The sequence below is a fragment of the Gavialis gangeticus genome, unplaced genomic scaffold, assembly GCF_001723915.1.
Source record: "Gavialis gangeticus isolate Ggan-Ray unplaced genomic scaffold, GavGan_comp1, whole genome shotgun sequence".
In the NCBI taxonomy this organism is placed as follows: Eukaryota; Metazoa; Chordata; order Crocodylia; family Gavialidae; genus Gavialis; species Gavialis gangeticus.
The window spans coordinates 210,756,138-210,781,191 of record NW_017729032.1 but is presented as its reverse complement, the minus strand read 5'-3'; the positions used below and the strand labels follow the sequence as shown (position 1 = coordinate 210,781,191).

The following is a 25,054-nucleotide window of genomic DNA, read 5'->3' as shown; positions in this document are numbered from 1 at the left end:
GCTTCAGTTTGGGAGCTACCTGTCAGCTAATCCAACTCTGAAGCACCTTTGCGCCCCAGCTAGCCCCTCCACAACACACAGAGCTTAGGGCAGCTCCAGGCTGGCAGGGCCCAGGTCAATGTGCTGCAGTCCAGATGCATGTGCAGATACATGCCCAGGAGGTTCCTGGGAGCAATAAACTGTGGAGCAATAAGCTCGGCAGTTTATTGTTGCCCCCTAATGGCATACGTAGCCCACTGTCTTAATTATACATAACATATTCTCTTTTTATACTTACTTGTTCCTGGCCGGGCATCAGAAACATCCACTAAAGGTCCAGTAGCTTGTGAGACAGACTGGTAATGTACAGTATGAGTGACAGTCAATGACTTCTGCTTTGATGTTTCTCCAAAATCAGCATCAGTTAATAGGACTGTTGATCTGTCATCTATAAGCAACACAAAGTGAACAAAAAGATAAGCAATCTCATTTTGTAATGATTCCTTACCATTGTTTGTGTGCTAAGGTTTGTACAACGCTAAGGAAAGGAGCATTTTGTAGCAATCCTTTACAATAACACGTGCTAAAGTTTATACAAAACTTCTTTCGTATGACATTTTAGGATTACAACCATCATAGATCAATATTTAAATTTGATAACTATTTGACTACTTCAGTGGTAGCTGCATGGACTGATTTTAGATCACTATTAAATGATCTAATTGGGTAATCATTCACAATGTGTTGCACCATCTGAAAAATCACACCACAATCACAACCCAGGCTCTCTTTGATTCTCCATTTATGGAGTAGGTGTTCACATTTTCCATGAAGCATCTGGATGTGATTTAGGGAAGACCAAATCTTTCTTGGTAGGTCAAATCTATACAAAACCAAAGAAAGGAGTGCTGTTTGAGAGTTCTCACTTGTGATCTGACAGGGACATAAGCAAGCTTTTCTTCTTTTTCTTTTTCTTTTGCATTCTATCTAATGTCTGGAACAACTTTTTTGCCTTAAGTTTATTATCCGTAAACACTACCCCCCCACACCCCCTCACTGTACGCTGCATTTATTGAGGTCAGAAAAACATTGCAACTGAATGTTTACTTGTTTGCGGGGTTTTTTTCTTTTTGCTCTTAGTGTAACTTGTAATATCCTGTGATATCCTGTGATGTCACCAGCTTTTCAAGAATGGAGACTGCTAGGTAAGTGTGCTTCCTTTGTTGCCTAGACTTGTCTCTGCATAGCCAGAATAAAAACACTGTAGAATTATGGGCTTGATCTCATCATGCCCTTATGCACCTATTTAACTTCAAGTAGATGAGAACTCTTGCTGAAGGCAGTGACACTGTCCTTATCCGTGTGCTAACAGGTGAGCACATGCCTAAGTGTTTTCCTGCACTGCATCCCCCTAAGGGCCAAATTTTACCATTTCATTCCGCTGCAAAAGACTTTTCCAGCTGCAAAACCCACTGGCACAGGCTGATGTACAGCCTGATGAGAGTGGTGAGGGCCCCTAAACAATGTGGAGTTTTCAACCTTTTTTAATAAGCTCACCCCCGATGGCCAGACACAGAGCAGGGAGGGGTGGGGGAGGAAGCGGGTGGCATGTGGCTGGATGCGGAGCAGTGGCAGCATGGGGTGAGCTTCCCCCTCCATGCAAGTTCCTCCTCCCACCCCCGACATCCAGCCAGCCAAGCGGTGCCTGTACAGCCCACAGAGGGGCACCATTGCCCTCACCACCACCCCTGACCCTGCTCCTGTGCATACCCCATCTCCATCTGCCTGTGCATACCCCCTAGGGCCTTCCCAAGTACCCCCGGTTGACTACCCTGACTTAAAGGTATCTTTCGAGGGTGGGAGATGTAAGTGGAAGGAAAGGCTAATGTATGAACCTACCACTCTCTAGATTCTGCTGCCCATTGCCTTCCCATAGACCAGGGTCTACTGAGGTGGATTCTACATATAATTTAACTCCCAACCTATGTCAAGCCAGCTGACATGGGGACATTAGACACTGGCTGCATTTTAGGAGATTATTTTCTTCTTAATGGTGCTCAGAGTGCTGTGTTGTCTTCAAAAGAAAAAAAAAAGAATGCAGAATGTGGAATATGTTACCCACCTGCTTATACAAGATTTAACTTAAGTTCCTTCCTGCTGCACTATAATCAATGATAAATCTTCCACTGACTTTGTGCTTTCAGGACAACTATATTTGTGTGCTTAGTGCTTTCAGCCTTTAGTCTCCAGGCTTACTTCAACATTATTACACTCTTTTTCATCTATTCTTAATGGCAATAAAAAGCCACGGGAAATTCCTGCTATGATTTGCCATGTGGCATTTTAATGCATTTCTAAAGGGACTGCCAGCAACGGTGCTTCTGTGAGTTTACCAGTCAGTGGAAGCTGATCCACTGTTTCTAATTTTTTTTTACTTGACAAGATACCATTACTATGAACAATCCTGCACAATAGCATAACCAGCATTTTTTTGCCCAGAAACAGCCACACGTAGAATGAACTTTACGATACCAAATCACTCTGTCCCTGACAAAAGAGGAACTCTGACTTAGGTTGGCAATAGAACCCCTTGACAGTGAACTACACAAAAGCCGGCCAAAGTGCCTGCTTATTCTTACTGCTTTGTGTAATGCAGGCTATTACTGTGACACCGATAACATTGCTGTAGTTAGGGATCTAATAGTATTTCCATTATAAACCTGCATTACCCAGGAACAATAACTCAAGGGTAAAAATTCTCTCCAAGTTAAAGCCTGAAATAAAGAGTGCAGCTCAAAAACGATGTTTGGAAAAATAAAACGAGACACAAAAAATTTTCTCTCATTTTCATGAGATACGTGTGCTGATTTTCATCTTAAAACAAACTTTATAAGTGACGAACACAGAAGGGCTGAATTTTTGGCCCCGCAATATCAAGCTAACCTAGTGCAGGGGGGATGGGGAAAAGTCTTCTTGTTTTCCCCTGATGCTGCAGTCAGCAAGGGGCTTCAGAGGTGCTCTGTTATGCCTGATGCAAGAAGTGGCCCTCCTCCAACCACATTCTTGATACCCCCAGTAGGTATTAGGTGACTGGAAAATTCCTCTATCCAAAAGGTATCCCCTGTTGAATTTTTAGGCTGACTTGATGTTTGACTTAGATTGCTTTTGCTCCAGAAAAATGTGGAAAAGCTTTGGAAAGCTTAATTGTTTTTGTGAGAGCCCTGCATACAAAAATATTAAACTGTTTTTGTGATATTTCATCCATTTTCAGCTGAATTATTAACATATCTGATTTCAGTTGCATCCCAGGCACACAAGCCCATTGCTTTGACTTGAAACCAGAACTACAGGGATTCTCTGGAAGATTTCATGCCTAATGTCCTGAAATGTAAAGTGTTTCAGATTCGGGATCGGGGTATACAGATTTTATTAAAACTAGTAAACTTCAGACTATCTTTTAATAACAGCAGAGAGATAGGTTATATAATTAGGGAATTTTAGGAGGTAAGTACTTTCAATCTTTAAATACTATTGTTAAGTATAGTTTCTGAATTTCATTTTCCTTTGATGCTTTAAGTATTGCTAGTGACCCAGCTGCCTAACTGAAGCCTATTAAACAAAAAGGAAATCAGAATGAAAAAACATTGAACTGCACACTTTCATTTAAATTTCCCACACAATGTTTTGTTTTCATTGACTTTTTACCTCCCTACACTACTTTAAATGTTGGTCTAAGATTCCTAAAAGTTCAAAACAATTCAGATGTAAAAAAAGACTTCAATTCAGTTTTCAGTCATGACAAATTATCTTACAAAGCAGCTCCCCAGCTCTTTTCTTGAAAAGGATGCGGTGCAACGCCCACCTGCATACTTGTTATATAAAGCAAAGTAGTGCATTTTTACCAATGGTCTCCATGGTGTCCCTCTCCTCAATCAGAAGCTGAGCCCTGGGAATGTCTATGTGCATCCTCAGTGTCTGTTGCTGCTTGTTAAGTGTATCTGATGTCCTGGTATTCTTACTAAGAGCAAAAGAGAAGTAAACACATTAAGGGACATACCCCAGTGAAAAAGATACTTAAATGCTTGTTTATTTTAAATCTCTTTAACTTCATCTAATAATAAAAATACCACACTCAGCATTCTCATGAATGTTTACATTCATTCTTGGGATTTTGAAGTAAAGAAAAGTGGTATTAATTTTAATTGCCTGGCAAGAGATTCAGAAGAAGATGGAGGTGGTGGTGAGTGATCAAATCTGCCATTATTCAGTTGATATCTGTCTAATGTACTTTTGATTTTTTTTTCACACAGCTACTGCATTATAAAACTGATGAAAACAGGTTTTGTTTTGGGTTTTTTTCATCTCTCACAGGCCTGACTAACAAAAGCTTCAGCTGATCAAGCAGTTCACTGTGAAAATGCTGGAGCAATTTCTTTGATTTAGGTCCCAAACACCACAAAAATGGGTAAGTTAAGAAAAATGAGTTAATCATTAGAGATTCAATTAGTAATAAGAAGCTACACAAGGAGAAGTGAAAGGTTTAGCTCTATTGACATTGCAGCAGTAAGGAATTATAAACCTTTTTAGCATTCAAGAATTAACTCTGATCAATTGATATAGTACTTTGGAACAGAAATACAAAACAATTATTGTATCAGCCCACACACTATAACAATTTCATTTTAAAGTTTGTGTACCAGAAAATTACTCTAGGAAATGAGCCATTTACTAAAAGTAAATGAAAATGGATAGTAAAACTGAGCAATGCAATCATTTCTAGTATAGAACTGGCCATTAAAACTGCACTAAAATCTAAGACCCTGTTCCCCACTTAACATGGGAATATCCATAGAAGGGGAGGAAATCTCTGTACAGGAATTTAAGGTACTTTAATTTAGGCACACTGATTTCACTCTTTTAGTTGCTTTGCCTTTACTTTCCTGAGGGTTCCTGTGTAGACAACTTTAAAATAGTCCCATTGTGTAGTTTTCCCCAATTCATTTTTCAGAAGAATTCTCCACTATACAGAATGGGCAGAAGGGCTGCCCCAAACCTAACCAAGCCTAGGAGATATATAAGATGCCATAGCACATCAGCCAGATTCCATTTGCAGTCTCTTTTATATGGCCTTTATTACTTCAGTATGTCAGCACCTCACAATCTTTTATTCATTTATCCTCACAGCAGCCCGGTGAGGCACACCAGTGCCATTATCCTGATTTTACAGGTGGCAGCCTGAGCCACAGAGGGTATGTCTATACAATGTAAGAAAGTGGCATGCAGAGCATACCAAGCCAGCTTTGCACACACTATCTCCATAACTGGAAGCAATATGGCCACATAAGTGCAATGCTGGGCCTGGGCTAATTAATTAGCTTTTGTTCACAGGCAAGGCTTATTAGCGGCACTAACACAGTTATATTGCTTCTGGCACATGAGCTCATGCATTAACAACTAGCTTGAGAGCTCTCTGCACAATACTGCATTGGGCCATGTAGACATACCCAGAGAGACTAGAGGCCAGATTTTCCAAGGACTTTAGGTTGCAGATAGGTGCTCCATAGGATTTTCAAAATCCTCGAGCCAAACACATTGATTTTCATTTAGACTTTTTAGACCCTTTGGAAAATTCTACTAAGCATCCACCTCCATCCTCAAGTGCCTAAATACCTTGGAAAATCTGACATATCAGGGAGGAAACTGTGCTTTCTACACTCACAATTAGAAATGTGAGACAGTTCTTTATGCTAATCAATGATGAATAGATATAAGGAAGTTGGTTGGAACCAAAAGAAACTTCAAAACATTTTGCTCAAATCATAGGAAAGATTGTATTCGCTCTCTTGAGATCAAGGATAAATTGTACAAATCCCACAAAAATATTAACTGCTGGGGCTTACATAATTTCCCCAGGGACTTGACCTAAACTCCAACTCCAAAAACACAGAAAGCAAAGATTAAAACTCCATCTCCCTCATAAGTCATATAAATAAAAATACAGTATCTACAGATATTTACTTCCATGTATTTATTGTGTTTTATGAGGTGATTTCTGAAGAGCAATTACTTTGATGTGTATGATGAACATACTTGAGTGAACAGGAAAAATGTCCAAATAAATCTAATCATATCCTGGAATTTAATCTGCTAATACAGGGGTTTCATAATGAGGTTCACATCTTAATAATACAGTCTTATGGCTCATCCTTTTGTTCCCATTTATAATTGCACTCATCGTATCTGCTGACCTAATTCCTAACAGACATTAAGAAATTGCAGTTTGCACTTAGTTGTGAAACATATTGGGAATGGAACATTTCATTCTCAGGTTGTCCCCATTTCTAATATGAGCCCTTAGATCACAAACACTTTTAAATTTGAAAATGCTCAACATTATTCTTACCTCATAAGCATTTCAGCCAAACTTTTTGCATCTAGAAGAAAAGATGCCAAATGTTAGTATCTGACAATTGTTATGCCACAATAAAAATAATCTATTTGGCAGGTGGATTATTAAGGAGTAGATGAGTAAAACCAGTCATCTATTAATGATTATTTTCTTTCCTCAAATCAGCACTAAGGACAAAACAGTCTGTAGAATGACTTACTTATTTGCTACAACCGCATTTGAGTATCATATATCTCTCTGCCACAGACAGCCTGTATAATTCTCCAGCAGCAGCAAAAATGCTGATACATATTAAGACTTCATTGCAAACTGGGTTTTTTTTTGGCTTTTAAAGAAAGGTTATATTTTATTCTAAATTTAGATTGCTTGGAAAAAAACTCTAAAGAAAATAAGTGGAAGCAGTGAGGCAATAAAAATAAATAAATGAATAATAATAATAAAAGCCTAGAACACCTCTAATAAACATGTTAGCTTTGTCCTTCTAGCAATAATGTTTTCATTACAAAAAAAAGAGTTTAAGCTGTACAAAATGTTCTGGGTACTTATGACCAGGAACAGATAGAGTTGAATGAGCCACTGCCAACCAAACCAATTGAATAAGCACCCCCAAACCAAATCTGATTGTCTGATCATTGGCAAAGGACATGTCAGCTTCTTTGGTCATGGTCAAGTACCGATATTATTATATTAGCTATAATGCTGAACTACTGCTTTCCCTTCAGAAGAATCTATACACACCAATCAAAGCATCATACCTACATGTCCTGCAAAACGACCTCTATAGGATAACCTCTTACTTTCTCATGGATGAGATTTTCCTTCTATTTCTCAGAGGGCACTTCTACACATGCATTTACTCCAGCCTACATTTACTGTGTAGTAAACTATGGCACAGTGGGTGCATCTACATGTGCCCCCCATGGCGCAGTTGTTACTGCACCATCATTTAGTACTTTCTTTAGGAATGACTAAACGATGGTTCCATAGCAACACATTATAGCGAGGCAGCTTGTTGTTATGGTGACATAGCCCACCAATGCTATGATGCTGTAGCAATGAGCTACATCGCCATAGCACTTGTGGTGACCTAGCATCACATGCAGACATGCCCAGTAAGGGTACTGCAGAGGTGTCTATACATGCCGGGATTAGGGAACAGATTTTCTCTCAGTTCCCTGCAGCCCTGCAATGGGCCCCTGACACTACCAGGAGGAGCTTCAGGCTCCCTCTGTGTGGTAGCCCAGGGGCTGACAGGGAGCAAGTGTATCCTGACAAGTGTATCCTGGCCCAAGAGGGCTGCCTACTGCTGGGCCAGGGACAATATCCCCCCTGCCCTGGCAGCAGGGAACTTCTAACCCTGGCTTCCTGATCAGAGAGACAAGGCTTGGAAAGATTTGCAGGGGAGGGGCAGGCTCCAGCCTACTGCCCCAATCTGCTGGTGGGGCAGTTAGCAGCTGGCTCACTGCCAATAGCCCCACCAGTGGATCAGGAGTGAAGGGGCTTGGCATTCATCATTGCCAGGGCAGGGGGGCATAGTCCCTTCTAGGGCTCCTGTGGCAGAGCCCACCCCAGCAGCAGGCAGCTTCTGGGGGCAGGGAGAAATCTTTTGCTCCCTGATAGATGGCTGACCAGGAGCAGATTTTTGCTACCAGTTAGGCATCTACACAAATGCTACAGCACCATTACTAATGCTGAGTAAATTTGCTACTTGCAGTTGCCTGTAGCAAATTTATTCTGTATTGGGGAGGTTTACTATGAAGTAAGCATGTGCACATGTAGATGCACATGCTTATTTCACAGTAAACTATGCTAATGCAAAGTTAAGCACATGCCCAGACAGTAACAACCATTTTGCCTCCATCTCTTTCCCATCCTCTTGATCTTTTTGCTTATTTATTCATTCTCCAAGTATTGTCTAAATCTCAGATTGTAAATTCTCTGGGGCAAAGACTAATTTAGGTTGGTTAGCTGGTTGTACAATGCTTAGAACAATGAAGGTCTGATCCCTGCTTGGAGATCTTAATTGTTGTTCCCTTTTTTATATTAATAATTATGAACCACAGTAAAATGACACTGCTGAAGGTTGGTTGACCCACAGTGTTTTAAGTCAGTATAATTATTTTTGTGGGGGTTTTTTATAACAAAACAAGGTTGCTGTATTATATCCTTTCCATCCCTTAAAAAATATTCATTCACAAAATGCTAAGAGTCTGGAGTTCACAACACAGCAGTATGTATGTGCACTGGAAAGAAACATATCTGATAAAACAAATTCCAAGTTTCAAGTCTTTAAGGAGCTGTCCTATCTCCAGTCTGTCACATGGCACCTTGCATTTCCTCCCTTATCGCCTTGTTTGCAAATCTATCAGCAACTTCAGGACATTGCAGAATTTGTCTTTATCTTCTCCCTGCCTCTGCTGAAATCCTTTTCATTCCTTAATCTCCTTCTGGGTATACTGCACATATTACAATTTCCTTGTGCATGGTCCTATTAAATGTCTCTTTCCTATCTTCAGAGTTATGTGGGATACAATGGGCAAACTGTTCTCCTGTTCCAGGAAGCAGAAAGAACTCACCACCTTAATGCTCCAGACTCAGTGGATTTGTATTCATTTTTAATGAGCATATGGGTACTCTTTACTTTTAAAAAGTCTATGGACTTTTTCTCTGACATCAGCCATCTTCTCTATCTATGTTGGGTTTTAGAGCTCACTCATTACTTGTATTTAAATGCTTGCCCACTTTCACCTCCTCCCCCTGGCTACTGAATCTATTCCTTTAAATTTAAGAACCTCTTTCCCTTTGTAATGCAAGAGCAGATTGGAAGGGAGGGAGAAAGGGTAAAGTTTTTTTTTTTTCAGTTGAGATGTTGGTTGAGTTTCAGATTGAATCACTGCTTCACTGAGTCACTGAATAACACACTCTTATTTTTGCTGTACTATATGCTTGACTTTTGCTGTGAACCGTTATATGATGTTTCTATGTAATAACAGCAAGAAATATATATTAGAAATGATCAAACTAAAGGTGTGCACCTGTTCCCCAATGAAAGCAATGACAATTTTGCCATCGACACTCACGGTCTTGACTGGGGCCTTACAACTTCCACAGAATACAAAGGAAATTAAATTATTAATTCAGTCTGGAAATCTCAATTGCATTTCTCAATAGTATATCATTATAACAATTTATAATGAAATATGGGATGATGAAGAGAAAGATGTAAACATTCTCCTCATTTTATATGTAACAATACTGTTATAATAAATAAAAACATTCTTACATCCTGCAAAAAGGGATTAGACCATAATGGATATTTTCTGAAGGGGAGACCACAGATGGCTGGTGACATCGGTGAAACCCATGAATTTCTCCCCATCTCTTTTGCAATTCAGCTGTTCCTACCAACTCTAAGAGTTAAATACAGCATGAATCATCTATACCAGAGATTTTGACATGCTTACTTGGGTATCCTCTCCCTATGGTTTCAAGAAAGCATCTTTCACATATTCCCAGATTCTGCATAGATGCATTGTGTACATTGATGAATATGAAAAGATTGAATGTTTGTGTAATCTTGCTCCTATAAATATGTGGCTTAGTGCTCAAAAAACATGTACTTGTCTTACAACAACAGATATAGCATATCCCCATGACTTCAGCCTCAAATATCAGTACAAAACATGCAGCATTGTGTATCAACTAATATCAGTCGACTAAAAACAGCATTAATATTTAGCAGAACAGTTCTGGAAGATGTTTTGTGTTGCACCTGCTTATTGCAGCAACATGATACATGGCAGTTTATTGTGCCTAATTTGTTCTGTGTACATTTCACAGATACATGTTAATGAGTTAGTGAATGGCATCTAACATATAGAAAAGATGAGTAATGACACATACTAAATTTACATGTGTCAAAGACAAAAGGAAAAATATCTTAAGCCAATTGAGTAAGATAACAATATATTTAAAGCATTAGCAAAAGCAGGAAACTGAAGTCACTGGAATGTTAGTTTTATTAATTACTACTGATACCTGCTTCTTACATAGTGCTTGGAACAGGGCTTGGACTAGATGACCTTCTGAGGTCTCTTCCAACATTAATTTTCTATGATCAGTAGATCAGAAAGTGGTTTGCAAAGAAGGGCTATATAATTATCTCTGCTTTACAGATTAAGAAACTAGAGCACAGAGATGTTAGAGTGGCTTGTCTAAATATAGCAAGCCAGTGGCAGGACCAGGAAATAAACCCAGACCATCTGAGCCCTAGACCAGGGACATTTTGCCATACTGCTTCCTTGGAGAAATGTCTGCTGCAAAACTGCATGCACATATGGAAAACTCAGATGCTACCATCACTTTCATTCATGGGGATCCTGAGATTCTTAATCCACATGATTTGACACTTGGGAAATCAGCAGCCATAGTACAACTTTCTGTACTAGCACCTTCTACTTGGGTGAAAGAAAACTGAATTTAAAAGCAAAGGAAGTTCTGTTTCAAATATAGTTGAAACTCAGTTCATAGTTAAAAAGCTGGGCAAAGTGAGTAGGTTCCTTGTTGCAAAAATATGCTGAGCTTCTGAATTGTTACATGACCTCACAGTGTTACTTGACCTCCCTCATGACTCAGGCAGTACAGCTGCTAAATTAGGTAAAAACCAAGACTGCCTTTGAAAATTAAACTCTGCCCCTAAATGGACAGTTCTTTGATAAATAAGTTAAATTATACAGGAAGTGACACTGGAAGAGGATACTTTTAAAAAGTATCTACATTTTTCAATCAGTAAAATGGTTAAGATGGAACAATCTGCTGTTTAAGTTGCTTAGTATACCCAGGCAGAAATGAGCTCACCACTCCACTCTTTGAAGAAACAGATCACAAAGAGGATGTTCTCATGCAAAGTGTATCAAACATGAAGACATCATCCTTATTCCCCCTACTGCTTCAGATACCCAGAAACATATGTCTTATGAAGATATAAACACCATGAATTATATTCATCAGCCCTATGGGGAAAATTTGAGAAACCCTTATGGGGTGAAAATTGTTTCAGATTTAGACTGAATTAAAATAATATCACCAGAGAGCCTGAATCAGTGCTGGCTTTGCTATCAGAATGATTCAAGAAATATTTCTCTTCTGAAGCTGGAAACAAAGCCAGATGACATACTTCTGTTATATGGTGATAATAAGGAAATCGTTTCCATTCCAGCACTAGATCAGAAGGATGCTAAGCATCAGCTACTCTAGTTAGAACATTTGAAATCTGGAACACTTGAACCCAAGCATTTTAAGAGAGCTGTCTGAGGCTCTCTCTGGAATCTTAATGCTGATTTTCAATGCAACTTCAATACAATGGAGGAGTTCCACAGAGCTGGAAAACTGCTAATGTTGTCCCAGTTAAATGATTTTGGCAATCATACACCTGTCAGACTGAGATTGGTGGTGGGAAAAATAATGAAATGTTTGATAAGGGACTTGATTAAAAAGAATTACTGGAGGAGAATATAATGAATGCCAATCAATATGGATTAAAATCGATCTCGGCCCTCATTTGAATCACCAAGACTTCATTTTGTTTGAAAGATCAGTGACAATTTTTTTATGTAGTAGTTGGAAACAGGCTAACTCTTTGTTGTAGATTATAAATATTCTTATTGTTCAATAAATGCAGGGAATGGCTTTTGTCATAATTATCTCAATAAGTCCTGACATGGTATATGACAGGACTGTCAACTGGCAGTCAGTGAAGGGTCAGCATGTGGCCGAGGGCCCCTGCAGCTGCCTCTCCCACTGCTGCACAATGAGGAAGGGCCTGGGAGGGGGGTACACACTGCTAGAGCTGCCCATGTAATGAGCAGCCTGTGTGGTGGTTAGGGTTAGCATATTTCCAGTTCCAAAAAAAAAGACAAGTTGCGCGTGGGGAATGGGGTTGGCGGAGAGGGTATATGATTGTGAGGAGCAGTGATATGCTGATGCCCTGGCCCTCCCAATGCCATTGCTCCTCACTCCCAAGCCACAGCCCCCTAAGCCCTGCTGTTGCCCCTCACTCCTGACCCCGAGACCCCTGGCTCTGCCAGTGCCCCTCACTCTCAACTCACAGCCCACCTCCATCCCTGCTGGTGACCCTCAATCCTGACCCGCAGCCCTATGCCCCCACTCCTGACCCACAGTCCCCCTCCCCTACTGATCAAAATCCCAAACATTTGCTCATATTTTTTAAAAATGCCTGACAGAGATCAGAGGATTCAAAAAGAGCACATGTCCAGGAAAACCCGGACATATGGTAAGCCTACTGGTGGTGGCCTGTGTGGTTTGCAGTCCAGGGGCCAAATATGAATGCCATATGCAGTCCGCAACCACATTAAAATTAGACAGCCCAGATGTACTACTTTCTACTCTTCACAAGCAAACCCTGAGATGAAAAGGCAGGGTGCGGCTATAATAAGCATTTGGGGAGGGGTGGGGAACTGATCAGGTCATGGCATTTATTAGATAAAAAACAAGACTGAAATAATTCATAGATATAAAACCTATACATAGTGGGGGCACATGGGTTAGAACAGAAAAACGCTTAGAAAAAAATGTGCATCACCAACAGGATAAGCAAAACTAGACAAGCAGGTTTAACTAGATAACTGGAAACCTTTTCCATCTGCAATGAACAATGAAATATATTGTTATAACTACTCTGTCAAAATACAGCATGTCAGGAAACTAATGTCTATCCCAATAAGAATGTGGGATCAGAACTTTGGGAAAAAGACATATGAACACATTAGTGTGTTGTTGTAGCTTGTTATGTCTGATAACTCATGAGTGAAATGTTGGACTTGTGGTTTGTGTTCACCTGAAAGGTGGAATTCCTCCCTTTCCTTACCGCCCACTGTTCACAAGAACATCTGAGATGTTGTTCAAAGAATGATGATTGTAAATTTACTAAAACTGGTTTAAAAAAATCATGGGGATATATGATTTTTCTATACCTCATAATAGCTCATCTTATAAAGATGAGAAGCTAGTTCTTTTACAGATTTACTTCTTTACAATGTTCAAAAAGAGCTATTTGATAATCTACACAAACTTTTGCAAGTTTGTCTGTTCAAAGTCTCATTTATGTTTTCAAGTTGGGTGATAATGAGAATGAGGAATTAAATGCCTGGTATTCCTTCTTACCCCTGAGTCTTTTCAGTCTCTGTTCCCTCCTTCTCCTTCGTACAATCAGCAGGAGCACAAACAGCAGCAAGACCCCAACCAAGATGCAGGAAATGGTCACCAGCATCTTTAGCCCTTCATTGGTTGCCAGCCCTTCCTCACTTTGGACAACCGATTTAATGAGTGGAGGGATTGTACCTGGAAACAGTGCCATGATATTAGATGCCTATTAACGAAGACAAAAGGTTGAGTTTTCATGGAAAACAATGGCTAGAAACTGTATTCCATGTTTCAGTGCCATTCAAGACATGAAAAGGCATTGGTCATATTCAACACAGATCTCTAATTTCACACATTTAATCATTACAAGGCAGTTACGGGTTTTAGGACAATGAATACTTATTTATTATTTCTAGGATGGGCAATCAGGTTTTGTGTACCAGATTTATACTATTTATCAGGTATTTCTTTAAAATGAATATCATTTGACAATGTACATTTGCTCCTGCACAAAGCAAATAGGACTTTTAAATACAAAAAGTCCTGCATCAGTTGTCTATATGCAGAGAACTGTACTGATTTTGTATTCAAATAGCCAACCTGTTGCTAATTCTGCAAAGACTGCCTTTTTCCATGAAAAATGACTATAAGAATACAGGGAAATAGGGTTTTAAGAGTGGAATTAATGAAGCAGTTTTAAAAGTCTAGCCAAAGAAGGGAACCTCACTTTTTCTTTTTGAGAAACATTTGCATTTTGGGCACAGTTGGCTTCCTGATGATATGTAATACTTCAGCCTTTTTTGTTTCCTTTGAGATGTAAGTACTATGCAGCATTTTCAAAGGAAAGCTGTTTAGTCATGCAAGGCTTCTCACTCATTTCCTGATTACTATTAAACTGCTGCATACAACTAGAAATTGGGCTGTAAAATGTAGATTTGTTTGAAACATGAGTAGAAATAGGCAGGTATTGTGAACCATGATGACTGCAAATGTAAGCTATTTAATTTTAACCAGTCACTGAAGCATACAACTGCCTACTGGCTTGCTAAATGGATAGGAGAGTGGGACTGAAAAAGAATGGTACACTCTTTTTCAAATTTTCCTTTCTATATTGTCTCATATAGATACATTCATCATACAGTATACAATATCAGACAAACATCCTAGGATGATGTAATGTAATATGAATGCCATAACCATAGGTCTAAAGTAAAGATCTACACTATTTTTTCAGGACAACTAATTTTTTTTTGCATATAATAGGTATAGTGCAGTTAAGGTAAACCCAGGAGTTGCTACTATCCAAGCTACCTCGGATACCTCAGAACATTCATTTTTTCAGGGTAGCATTTCACAAGTTATTTTTCTCATTTTTCATTGCACATATACATGCACTAAGGCTTTCTCCCCTTTAATGAGTTCCAGGTTTCATATCATATCAGAAACCAGCAGGAATAAAGAATCAAAACCATGCTTTCAAGAGTAAAGCACTATACTGTATTTCTAAAGAACAAATGGAAATGGTTAGCTAAGGAAATGGCAAAGAAAATGATTAGATAAAGATATGGAAAGAATAGGAAACTGATGAAGAGCAAGCTGGGCGGGATGCAAAAAGATTCCAAAAATGTGACTTTTTTCACAGAACTGAAATTGTACAAAAAGTAATGGTAATAATTGGACAGAAAAGAAACAATAGGTATTATAGAAAAAACTAAATGTGAACCACACAGATAAAATGGATGCACTTACTGCCGTCATAGTTGAGTGTTGCGAATTTGGCTTGTTTCTCTGCACAGCCAGCACTATTGCATACTCTCATTTGCAGCTCATACCAAGTTGCCTCCTGGAGGTCATACAATATGTAAGACTTGGAAAGGGATGTCCGCTGTGCAGTTGTCCATACTGTAGTTCCAAATGGCCTGTACTCCAGAGTAAAGGAGGTGATTGGACAACCACCATCATTCCAGCCAATAAGGTTCAATCGCACTCTAGTGGTGTTAATACTGGCAAAGAGTTCTTGTTCTTTGGAAAACTGGGGCTCTAAGAAAAAATATACGCTTTAAGTGACACACTTAGAATTAATTAAAAACATATAAATTAATAACTTATAGGAGGGTCTTGCCTTTATCCTAAATCCATTGCCCACTAGTCAGCAAATTCTATTCCCTCAGTTTTAAAGTGGCATTTAACCCACATATTATTCTGCACTTAGATATCCAGATTTTCAAACACCCATATGTAAAGAAATTGTGCATGTGCTGTGGTGTAGACATTGTGTGCTTCAGTAGGAATCAATTTGAAAATTTAGAACAATGTGTTTTGGTGTGGGAACAGGCACAGTGGGGGGGTGGGCAGGGGAAAAGCAGAAAGCTAAGTAAAATTGTTACCGAGAGACAGGTAAAGTTGAAAATAATATTGCTTCCCATTTGGATTGTCTTTTCCCTTTATAATGCAACAGATCACAATTCTTCTACATGGAGAATTTGGTCAGCATAAAACTACATTTTTATTTGGTCAACATTTGGTCAGCATTTGGTCAACATAAAACTATTTTGGGGGAAAATGTCAATTTTGACATGATCTTCTGATTTAAGATGGGGGAACAAAAAAAAGCAAACATTGAAAACATAAAAAATGTATTTAAAATTCATTTGTATGAAAAATTTTGCTTTATTTGAAAATACTGATTTTTTTTTGGCATTTCTGAATCAAACTTTTGATCCAGAAGTTTTCTTGTTCCAATTTTTTGTAGATAGTTTGCCTTTTTTCCTCCCATTCAGGGATTAAACACAATGTCAGAATAGTGGTATTTCTCTTACTATAGAAATTCCATTTTCTGAAGAGTTGTTCTTTGAGGCATATGGGTAACTTCCATTAATGATTGTAAGAACAGATAGCACCTCTGCGTTGAAATAAGGACAGCTACAGAGTAAAACTCAAATCACTTTCAAATTTTATTTTACATTTTATCATATGGTGCACAAAGTATTATTCTGCTTCCTAACTGCTTCACAGAAATGGTATATCTTCCATGGAAAGAGAAGTTCACTCCTTTCAGTCTAATAAAATCAATTTACTTCCACAAAAATCTTCTCTTTAGAGGAAGTACAGCTGTATCAGTGTCATAGACAGTTGCGAGAGACCTTCTCAAATAAAGTGCTGTTTCATTTGGAGATTTCCTCTGCTGTTTTTAATCCTGACTCTACATTAGATGACATGCTTACTCAATAGGATATACTAAAATGGGTGCTTAGTATACTATACAAATCTAAGAGAAACTCTGGGTTCCTGCTATTTATTGTGAACTATTTCAAGTGTCAGAGTTAATAGTTTTCAGTAGAAATCCTTTTGCAATTCTCCTATGGATAAAAATAATTTATACTTTTACTTGCAGTATCTTGTTACTAACCTATTTCTTTATACCAGTATTTAAATATAGTTAAGCTCATTTCCAGTGATCTACACCAAAAGTTAGGAGGCTTGCATTTGCCTTGAAATATTTGGGCAGTTATCAGAAACAGATGCATACTTTCTCCTCTAGTAGAACCCTTTGCACCTAAGCACATTTTCACCCTTTTCTTTTTGCCATCTCTGACATTTAAGAGGTTACTTCAATCAACCCAATTGTGCACTAAGGCTTCCTTATCTCGGAGAAGCTCAGATAAAGTGTACCCCTATTATATAAAGCTTTGGAAGTCAGTACAGGTAAGGGATTAATTGGAGACTAGGAAAGAAGAGTGAGAACTTATCCAAGTCATCTAGCATTTTCATTGGCCATCAGCTCAGAATTCCCTCCTCACAGCTGATCTAAAATAACTAATTTAAGGGCAGATTGCAATGTATTTTCCACTCTGTAGTTGAAGCATGAGACCTCTACAAGTATCCAATAACCAGATTCTAATCAATTTTTAAGGCACCTAAACAGGACTTAGGCAGAATTTAGGCACCTAATTAAACATAAACATTTTGAAACAACCCTACTCAGGAGCCACAAAACCAAATATTTAGATCCAATAGATAGCTTCATTTTAGCTTGAGATGATCCCTAAGCATGTAGGCTTGGACTAAGAAAAAAAAAGTAGGTTTGGACTAATGTGCAAGCTCTGCAATAAACCAGACTGGTTATCTAAAGTTTGATGACACCGCTTCCACTCACCTACTCTCTCTGCATATGCCAGATCTGGAAAGGAAGCAGTGAAAGTGCCATGAGTGAGGTCCACTGCCACTCTCCAGTGTGGCAGAGACAGAGATCTACAGAGTGGTGATAGGACAGATCCTTATGGTGACTTTGCTGGTACATATAGGGCATAATTACACATGTGCCCAACTGCAGTTGTTACTTTAGATTTAGCAAGTACTAAATGACCATGCAGTAACCACCAGTACTGTGGAGTCCCGGTGCTGCACAGGTCATTTCTGGTCCTATTGCATAGTAGCAACAAGCTACTGCACAGTAGCTTGTTGCTACTGTGCAGTAACGGTGGTGTCACAGTTCAAGCCTACCAATGCTACATCACCACTATGGTATGGCAACATAGCTTGTGTAGACTGCTTCCAGCTGACCCACCAGTGGGGCAGCTCCTGCCTAGCACTTGTCTGAGTGGGGAAGGAAGAGCTCTCCCGTCCTGGCACTGCTCAGCTTCCCTCTCCCATGGGGAGCCAGGAGCCCTGCAACGTTGGGACAGGGTGGAGATACAGAGTAGGACCTGGTCCCCATGTTCTTTACTGCACAGCAGTTTATGCACACGGTTGCATGGTGATACATTACTGTGCAGTAGATCAGTCTACTGAGCAGTAAAGAGTCCCATGTAAACACACCCTGAGCAGTATAATATGGTGTACGTGGAACGTGCTTGAGAGTGTTAGCTCCAGAAATCCTGAGGGTCTGCATAGACAAGCCCCGACACACATTTATCTAATTCAAGCTCTGCTGTGATCCAAATTGATGTTGTGAAGTGCCTAAACTTTATATCAGCTCCCAATTCCTTAGGCAGGAACCGACCATACTGAGCAACTGCTTGATGGTGAGAGCATGCACGCAGCTTAGTACAAAATATCACAAATGGTGGCAGTGGTGGTAGCCAGCTTGTACTCTTAGCTTCATGGGAAGAGCACTTGCCAAGGTGGTGGGGAACTTCCACTGAGCTGGGTGGGGGCATATGCCTCTCTTATTAAAGCTGGCCCGCTATGGAGTGAAAAGTACAAGAAGTGTGACTTTAGGACCCAGTGAGGATGGCATTAGTCAAGGTGGTGAAGCTTTTAAATTCTGGCCATGGCTGCCAGGTTTGTTTTTGTTTTTTTAACCAATGTCTACCTAACAAAAAATGCATAAGTAGTCCTGGTAGCAGGGACTAGATGCCAAGACTCCCCCCCCAACTACATTTATGCGCTTGCTTTCTCTCTTCTTCAGCCCACCAAAGTGAAGATCTGATCTTTGGGAGCAGGTTAGGTAAATGGTTCATACTAATAACAGCAATGACTGCTAACACTTTCTGTGGCAAAATATCTGACATATTCTGAGAGGCCAGGAATTCAGAAGTAAAATTTGTCAAACTATTTTAGAACATTATAGTTGAAAATTTTTCCCAAAGTATATTAAAATATTCAGAGTAACAAAAATAGTAAACCATTGAGTTTCCCTCTCTAATTAGAACTATCACAAGATTGGGAAGTTCACAATCATGACTCGGTTGGGTAAAGGCAGAGATCCACATACCTTTTCCAAGTGTTTTGGCTTCAATGATCTCACTGATACGCCCTGGTCCCACTCCATTCTGAGCAGTTAGTGTGAATTTGTACCAAGTGCCACATTTCAAAGTCTCTAAGCGGTAGGATCTCTCACTGGGGCTAATGGGAAAACTACCCCACTGCTCACTGTTATCCTCTGAGTATTGGAGTATATAGCCTGCCAGAAAAACAGAGGCAGCAATGATAAGTCAATTTAACATCAGAAGATATGAATCATAATTTTTGCAGAACACAACTATACACTATGATGACTTTAATATCTGTAAAGCCTTGAATAGAGACAAATAAAGAATGCCTCTCTGATCAGGTTAGCTTTAATACATATTGATCAATACACTTGGGTAACTGTTCCTATAACAAATTCAAATGATACTTGCTCTGCATTATAGCTTCAGAGAATAAACAGCAGAGAAGCATTTTTAAACATATTTCGCCAATCAGGATACAGCAAGTGATGACGCTAGACTCTCATGTGTATTGTCAGAGAGAGAGAGAGAGTTACTGGAGAAATAACAGAGGTCATGCTGGGACACAGTGGTTAAATGACTATGAAAAGAGATTGCATTGTACTGTACAGTGTTTTCACTATTAAACTAAATCTTTGATATTTTGTTTTTCCTCATTGAAGCTGTTTATTATAATATATCATTTTTTTTTAAATAAGAAAATTTAAGTAAGCAGTTATAGTTAACCTGAATTCTTTTACCTCGGATAGAACTGCCACCATTGTCTCCAGGTATCCAGGAAAGAGTGATAGAGGAAGATGTGGTTTTGGACACAGTAAGTCTAGGCTGGTCTGGTGGAACTAGATGTGAAAGAGTTAAAAACAGAAATACATTCAAATGATTATGCATGACTTTAATACATTCTAACAGTCAAATAACTGTTTTGGGTTGCAAAAAATGCAAATGATTTCTGTCAAAGTGTCTGTTTAGTTGACATTCTCAGCTAAGATTGAGCAGACAAGTTCTCATTTTTTATACTTAAATTTCTATACAGTTTTATCTTTTGCTTCTAAACCCCACTATTTCTCTGAACTTGGAGTGTCTTAGCCCCTTCTACACATGCAGGTAAAGGTGCCAGGGGATCTAATGTGTAATCCACACAATTGCACCTCCTATCAATGCACACATCCATGGTAAGAGGCACAATTGTAGGATCATGCATTAGATCCCATCACATATTATCATCAGTGTGATCATGATCTCAGGCTCCCCCTGAGATGCCAGCTACAGAGCTCACAGTGGGGGACAGTGTCATTGGCTGTGAAGCTCACAGCGGGGGTAGGAAGGAGAACATTGCCCCACTGTGAGCCTCCTGCCAGGAACACTATCACCACTGTGAGCCTTGTTGTCTGCAGGGCTTGCAGCAGGGGCAGTGGGAAGAATGCTCAGTTGGGGGGGACCTCAGTTAATGGGGCTCCCAGCCATAGGGGAGCACTTGGCCACACATTCAATTAATGACATAACTAAAACAAGCTACAAAGTTAGTCCACATTTTTTGTGAAACAACTTTGTAGTGTATTGCTTATTTTATCACGCCATTAATTGGTTGAATGTGTATCTGGGTAAGAATTTAAAGTGTAAAGTGTAGAGGGGGCCTTATAACTTCAGTCAAGGTTCTTTGGGTGAATCTGATAACTTTTATTAGACTGCAGTGTAATTCTAAATGATGGGCAAAGATGAGGTCTTTCAGGATTTACTTTCTGGTTAATTTTCATGTGTGTTTTAAGAGTGAAGTCTGGCTTTCTTGAAGATAAAAACCAAGGCTGATTGCAAATAAAGGCAAAGAAATGCCTCAAATTATGGTAACTGCACATGCAAATATGGGTATATTTCATGTGCAGTTTTGGGAAGCACCATGTGCTTACTGTGTTAAATAGCATAGCTGTCTATGTTAAATGGTATAGGACAAATTTATGTGCAAAGAAAAAATTCAGCTTTTTATTAGTATAAACAGCTTTCACAAAGTCCCAGCTCCTGTATACGTTCTGCTTCTATTTGTTAAGCCCATCCACATAAAGAAGATGCCAGTTCTACAGATGAGGGTGGAGAAACCTGGACATTTTGACTTAATTTGTTCCCCACAAAGTCTAATAGACCCTGCAATTTGCACAGGTCTGTTGACTGGATTCTCAGAGCACAATGTTAAAGGAGCTACTAGTGGGAAAGCAACTAAGTCTCTCGTTACTATGACAAAATATCATGGTTCCATTGTATAAAAGGTACCTGCTGAGCTGGTCTTGATAGGTACTAGCTCAATTTGGCAGAACCTATATGTCTTTGATCCCTACCTTTACCCTTTATTATGTTCTGCCATTTGAACAGGAAACCTGAACCCAAGGACAGAAAGTGCACTGTGTGTTGTGGACTTTTGGAAGATGCACTTTTTCAAAGATAATGCTGCTTGATGATAAATCAACAGGTGATAACTGCTGAGATTTTAGAAGGCTTTTTAGTTCAGATAATAGCTCTGAATATTTGAATATTTAATAAAATTGTATCTGTGCCATTTAAGTTTTACAACCTAAACTAAACATTTGAGGTTGGGTGAGGTTGTGAGGGGAGAGCTCTTCTGTGATTTCTGGAAATGCCTATTTATATTTAGGTCAGAAATACAAGGAAGATCTTTGTGATATTTTATCACTTCACTTTCTTTTCTACTCTAGTATGAACCAGAAGAGTCAGAGGGTTCAAGAACAGTATAAATGCATATATTGTTTAAAAATGCATTATTCACAAATTTACAACAAACCTTCAGTTCAAGCTGAGGTTCAGCTGAGGGTTTGGATCTGTGTTTTCTAAAGGCAGAAGATTGCCCTTTGTTAGCTTTAGGTCAAGCCAAACAGAATTGTTTTTCTGTTGTTTGCACTTATTTGAGGAAATTGCTACTATCAATGAGTTTATGGAGGCTGATCTTACTGTACTTAAAGCGTTAAATTATTATGAGTGATGGAAAAATGTAATAAAGAAAACAGACTCTGTATTCCAGGGGAAGATTAATTACCATATATGCATTGCACTACTGCTCTTTTATTCATATTTATTCGGTAAATACCATGGAATAACTCTGAACATACTAAACTATAAAAAGATTTATTGTAAAACCTTTCATCATAATCTCAGTTTCCCCACATAAGATGATGGACCAACATATTAAATGCCAATCTTCCTCTATCCCACAGGGAAGCAATATTGATTTGCTTTTAGTTACTGTTGTTCGATACCTGCCAAAATATACAATTATGTGCTAGCATATACAAAAAGTTTTACACTTAATATTATTTTCTCATCCAGTTTCTTGTTGTGGACATGCATCCAACATCACAACAAGAATGCCTATGCCCTCCCTTGGATTTTGGAAGAGTTAACACACTCATGGTATGTCTACACATGCAATTAATGCCCAGAAAGCATACTGTAAAGTGAAATACTGTGCAGTAAGCTTTCTGTGACAGCAAGTCTACATGTACACCCGTTGGGAGCAAATTCGCCCCCAATAGGAGGTGGTAGGAAATGCCTACCCTGCTCTGCTGCCATATGGCGGTCAAGGGGAGCTCTAGGCTCCCCTGGAGGCCAGCCTCAGGCTGACAGGGGATGCTGGGGTCAGGCCTGGGCTCTAGGGGATGGGGTGGGGACAGCTGTTTCTCAGTCTCAAGCCCTGATCAACTGATCAGGGCAGGGGACTGGGAAAGTGTCCTCTCCCCAGTAGCTCTTTCCCAGCTCCCTGCCCTAATCAGCTGGGCACTTACTGCCAGCTGTCCCACTGGCAGGACAGCTCCTGGCCACCCCTGGATGAGTAGGGGATCCCCACCCAGATGGGGACTTGCTGCTAGCTGCCCCACCAGTGGGACAGTTCTTGGCTGCCCCTCATGAGTGACTGGTGCCTCTTGAATTTGCAGAGGCACCTGCAGAAGCCACCAACGGTGACGGCCTTGTCAGGGGGGGCACCAGCCCTGCTGACAGCATCAGTGTCAGCCATCGGGGGCATGTGTCATGGGGGGCATATGCACCCCCATGCACCCCCTACCAGTTGCCTATGCCACCCCTGGCTGAGTGGGGAACCCCACCCAATCAGGGGCTCATCACTAGCTGCCCCACTGGAAGGACCGCTCCCAGCCACCTCTGGCTAAGCAGGAAATCCCTGCCCAGCTGAAGGCTTGCTGCCATCTGCCCCACCAGCGGAGAAGCTCCTGCCCAGCCCCTGGCTGAGTGGGGAAGAAAGAGCTTCCCAGCCCTGGCACTGCTCACCTTCCCTCTCCCATGGGGAACCAGGGGCCCTGCAGCACTGGGACAGGGTGGAGATGCAGAGAGGGACCTGGTCCCCATGTTCTTTACTGCAAAGTAGTTTATGCACATGGTTACATGGTGATGCATTACTGCACAGTAGTCTACAGAGCAGTAAAGAGTCTTGTGTGGACACACCCTCAGTGTTGCTTCTTATCGTTTAATAGATAAGGACATATAGACATAACTATATTGCCATAGAGACTGCTTGTTCCTTTCTGTTCTAATTTGTGAACTGTTTCAATTGGCAATTTACATTGTATGTCTGGGGACTAGAGACACAGGGCATGTGTAGATGAAACAGGGTGTTGGTTTTTTTAAAAGCCACCACTTCAATTTAGGTCCCTTTAAACCCCCATGTTGTACACACACACTGTTGACTTACCTGCCTCTCTGCTGGCAGGAAAGGGAGGGCAATCTGCCAGAGGGCAGAGTAATCCCTGGGCTGTGGGGCAGGGGGGGTTGGTGCTTCCCTCCACAGCAGTGGTGGCTCCCCCAAGTGACACCCACCTGCAGGCACCTATCTTGGGTGGTCTCAGGGGGGCACCGCAGCTGCAGAGGGAAGCAGCAGGCCCCTGTGCAGCTCAGGCAGGCTGCAGGGTGGGGGGAGGGAAAGATTAGGCTCGCTACTTTTCTTGGGCAGAGCCTGCCTTTCCAGGCTGCTGCCAGGCTGCCTGCAAGGCTTCCTGCAGAGCCCCTGAGCTACACAGAGCCTGGTGCTTCGCTCCATGGCTGTAGGGGCAGCAAACTAAAACTCCTCAAAGGAGTTTTAGTTTGTGAGGAGTTTTAGTTTGCTACACCCCAAGTTATTTAAAGCTCATTAAGCCACCGAATTTCCTACAGCAGCTGTAATTCATGTACAATACATCACTGATATGAGCAAATAACGACACCATTAAAGTGGAGAAAAAGCATTGAGCCCCCTTTAAAGTGTCGCGCACACATGCCCCTTGTTTCATCTACATACAGCCACAGTGTTCTTCAAAAAATGCTCTATGTTCTCAACTCAGTAATTTTGCTTCCTTTTTTTGTCAGACAACCTCTTGACAATCAGAGCACATTATGAAGTTTATTTATTTGCCCAAGACTTACAATGAGGTTCTTGAGGAGGGGAACCCTACAAGTTTGGAATGTATTTGTGTGTGTATGCGTGTGTATGTGTACATACATGTTATTATAAACATTTCAGTCATATGTATTTTCACACTATAACCGTTTGTGCACCTATTAGTTCCATGATGGGTAAGTTGTATATATATATTAACAGAAGTTGCATAGTTGATTACTGCTACTTAGCATTATTATATTGAGAGCTTGTTTTCAGTGCCCACTATTTACATCATAGGCTTTTATAAAATTCTCCTTTTGCACTGAAGATCTCTATGATAAATCTCAGTCCAGGGGTGAATTTTAATTAGTCATTCTTTTGGAATCCTGAGACACCTTACTTTTTCTGTAAGCCTTTTCTGTT

The 25,054-nt window shown here is 40.1% G+C and overlaps 1 protein-coding gene across 1 annotated transcript in view; it reads right to left on the bottom strand.

Annotated features, from left to right (window-relative positions):
- The window catches only part of DSCAM (DS cell adhesion molecule), a 737,680-nt gene that overhangs the window by 73,059 nt on the left and 639,567 nt on the right, over positions 1–25,054 (bottom strand). Inside the window, exons 24-30 of the mRNA XM_019523886.1 lie at positions 20,004–20,102; positions 19,266–19,454; positions 15,299–15,589; positions 13,571–13,747; positions 6,383–6,413; positions 3,882–3,997; positions 278–427 (exon numbers count right to left, since the gene is read on the bottom strand). Of these exons, the coding sequence (XP_019379431.1) occupies positions 278–427; positions 3,882–3,997; positions 6,383–6,413; positions 13,571–13,747; positions 15,299–15,589; positions 19,266–19,454; positions 20,004–20,102 (1,053 nt within the window). The remainder of the gene's footprint in view (positions 1–277; positions 428–3,881; positions 3,998–6,382; positions 6,414–13,570; positions 13,748–15,298; positions 15,590–19,265; positions 19,455–20,003; positions 20,103–25,054) is intronic.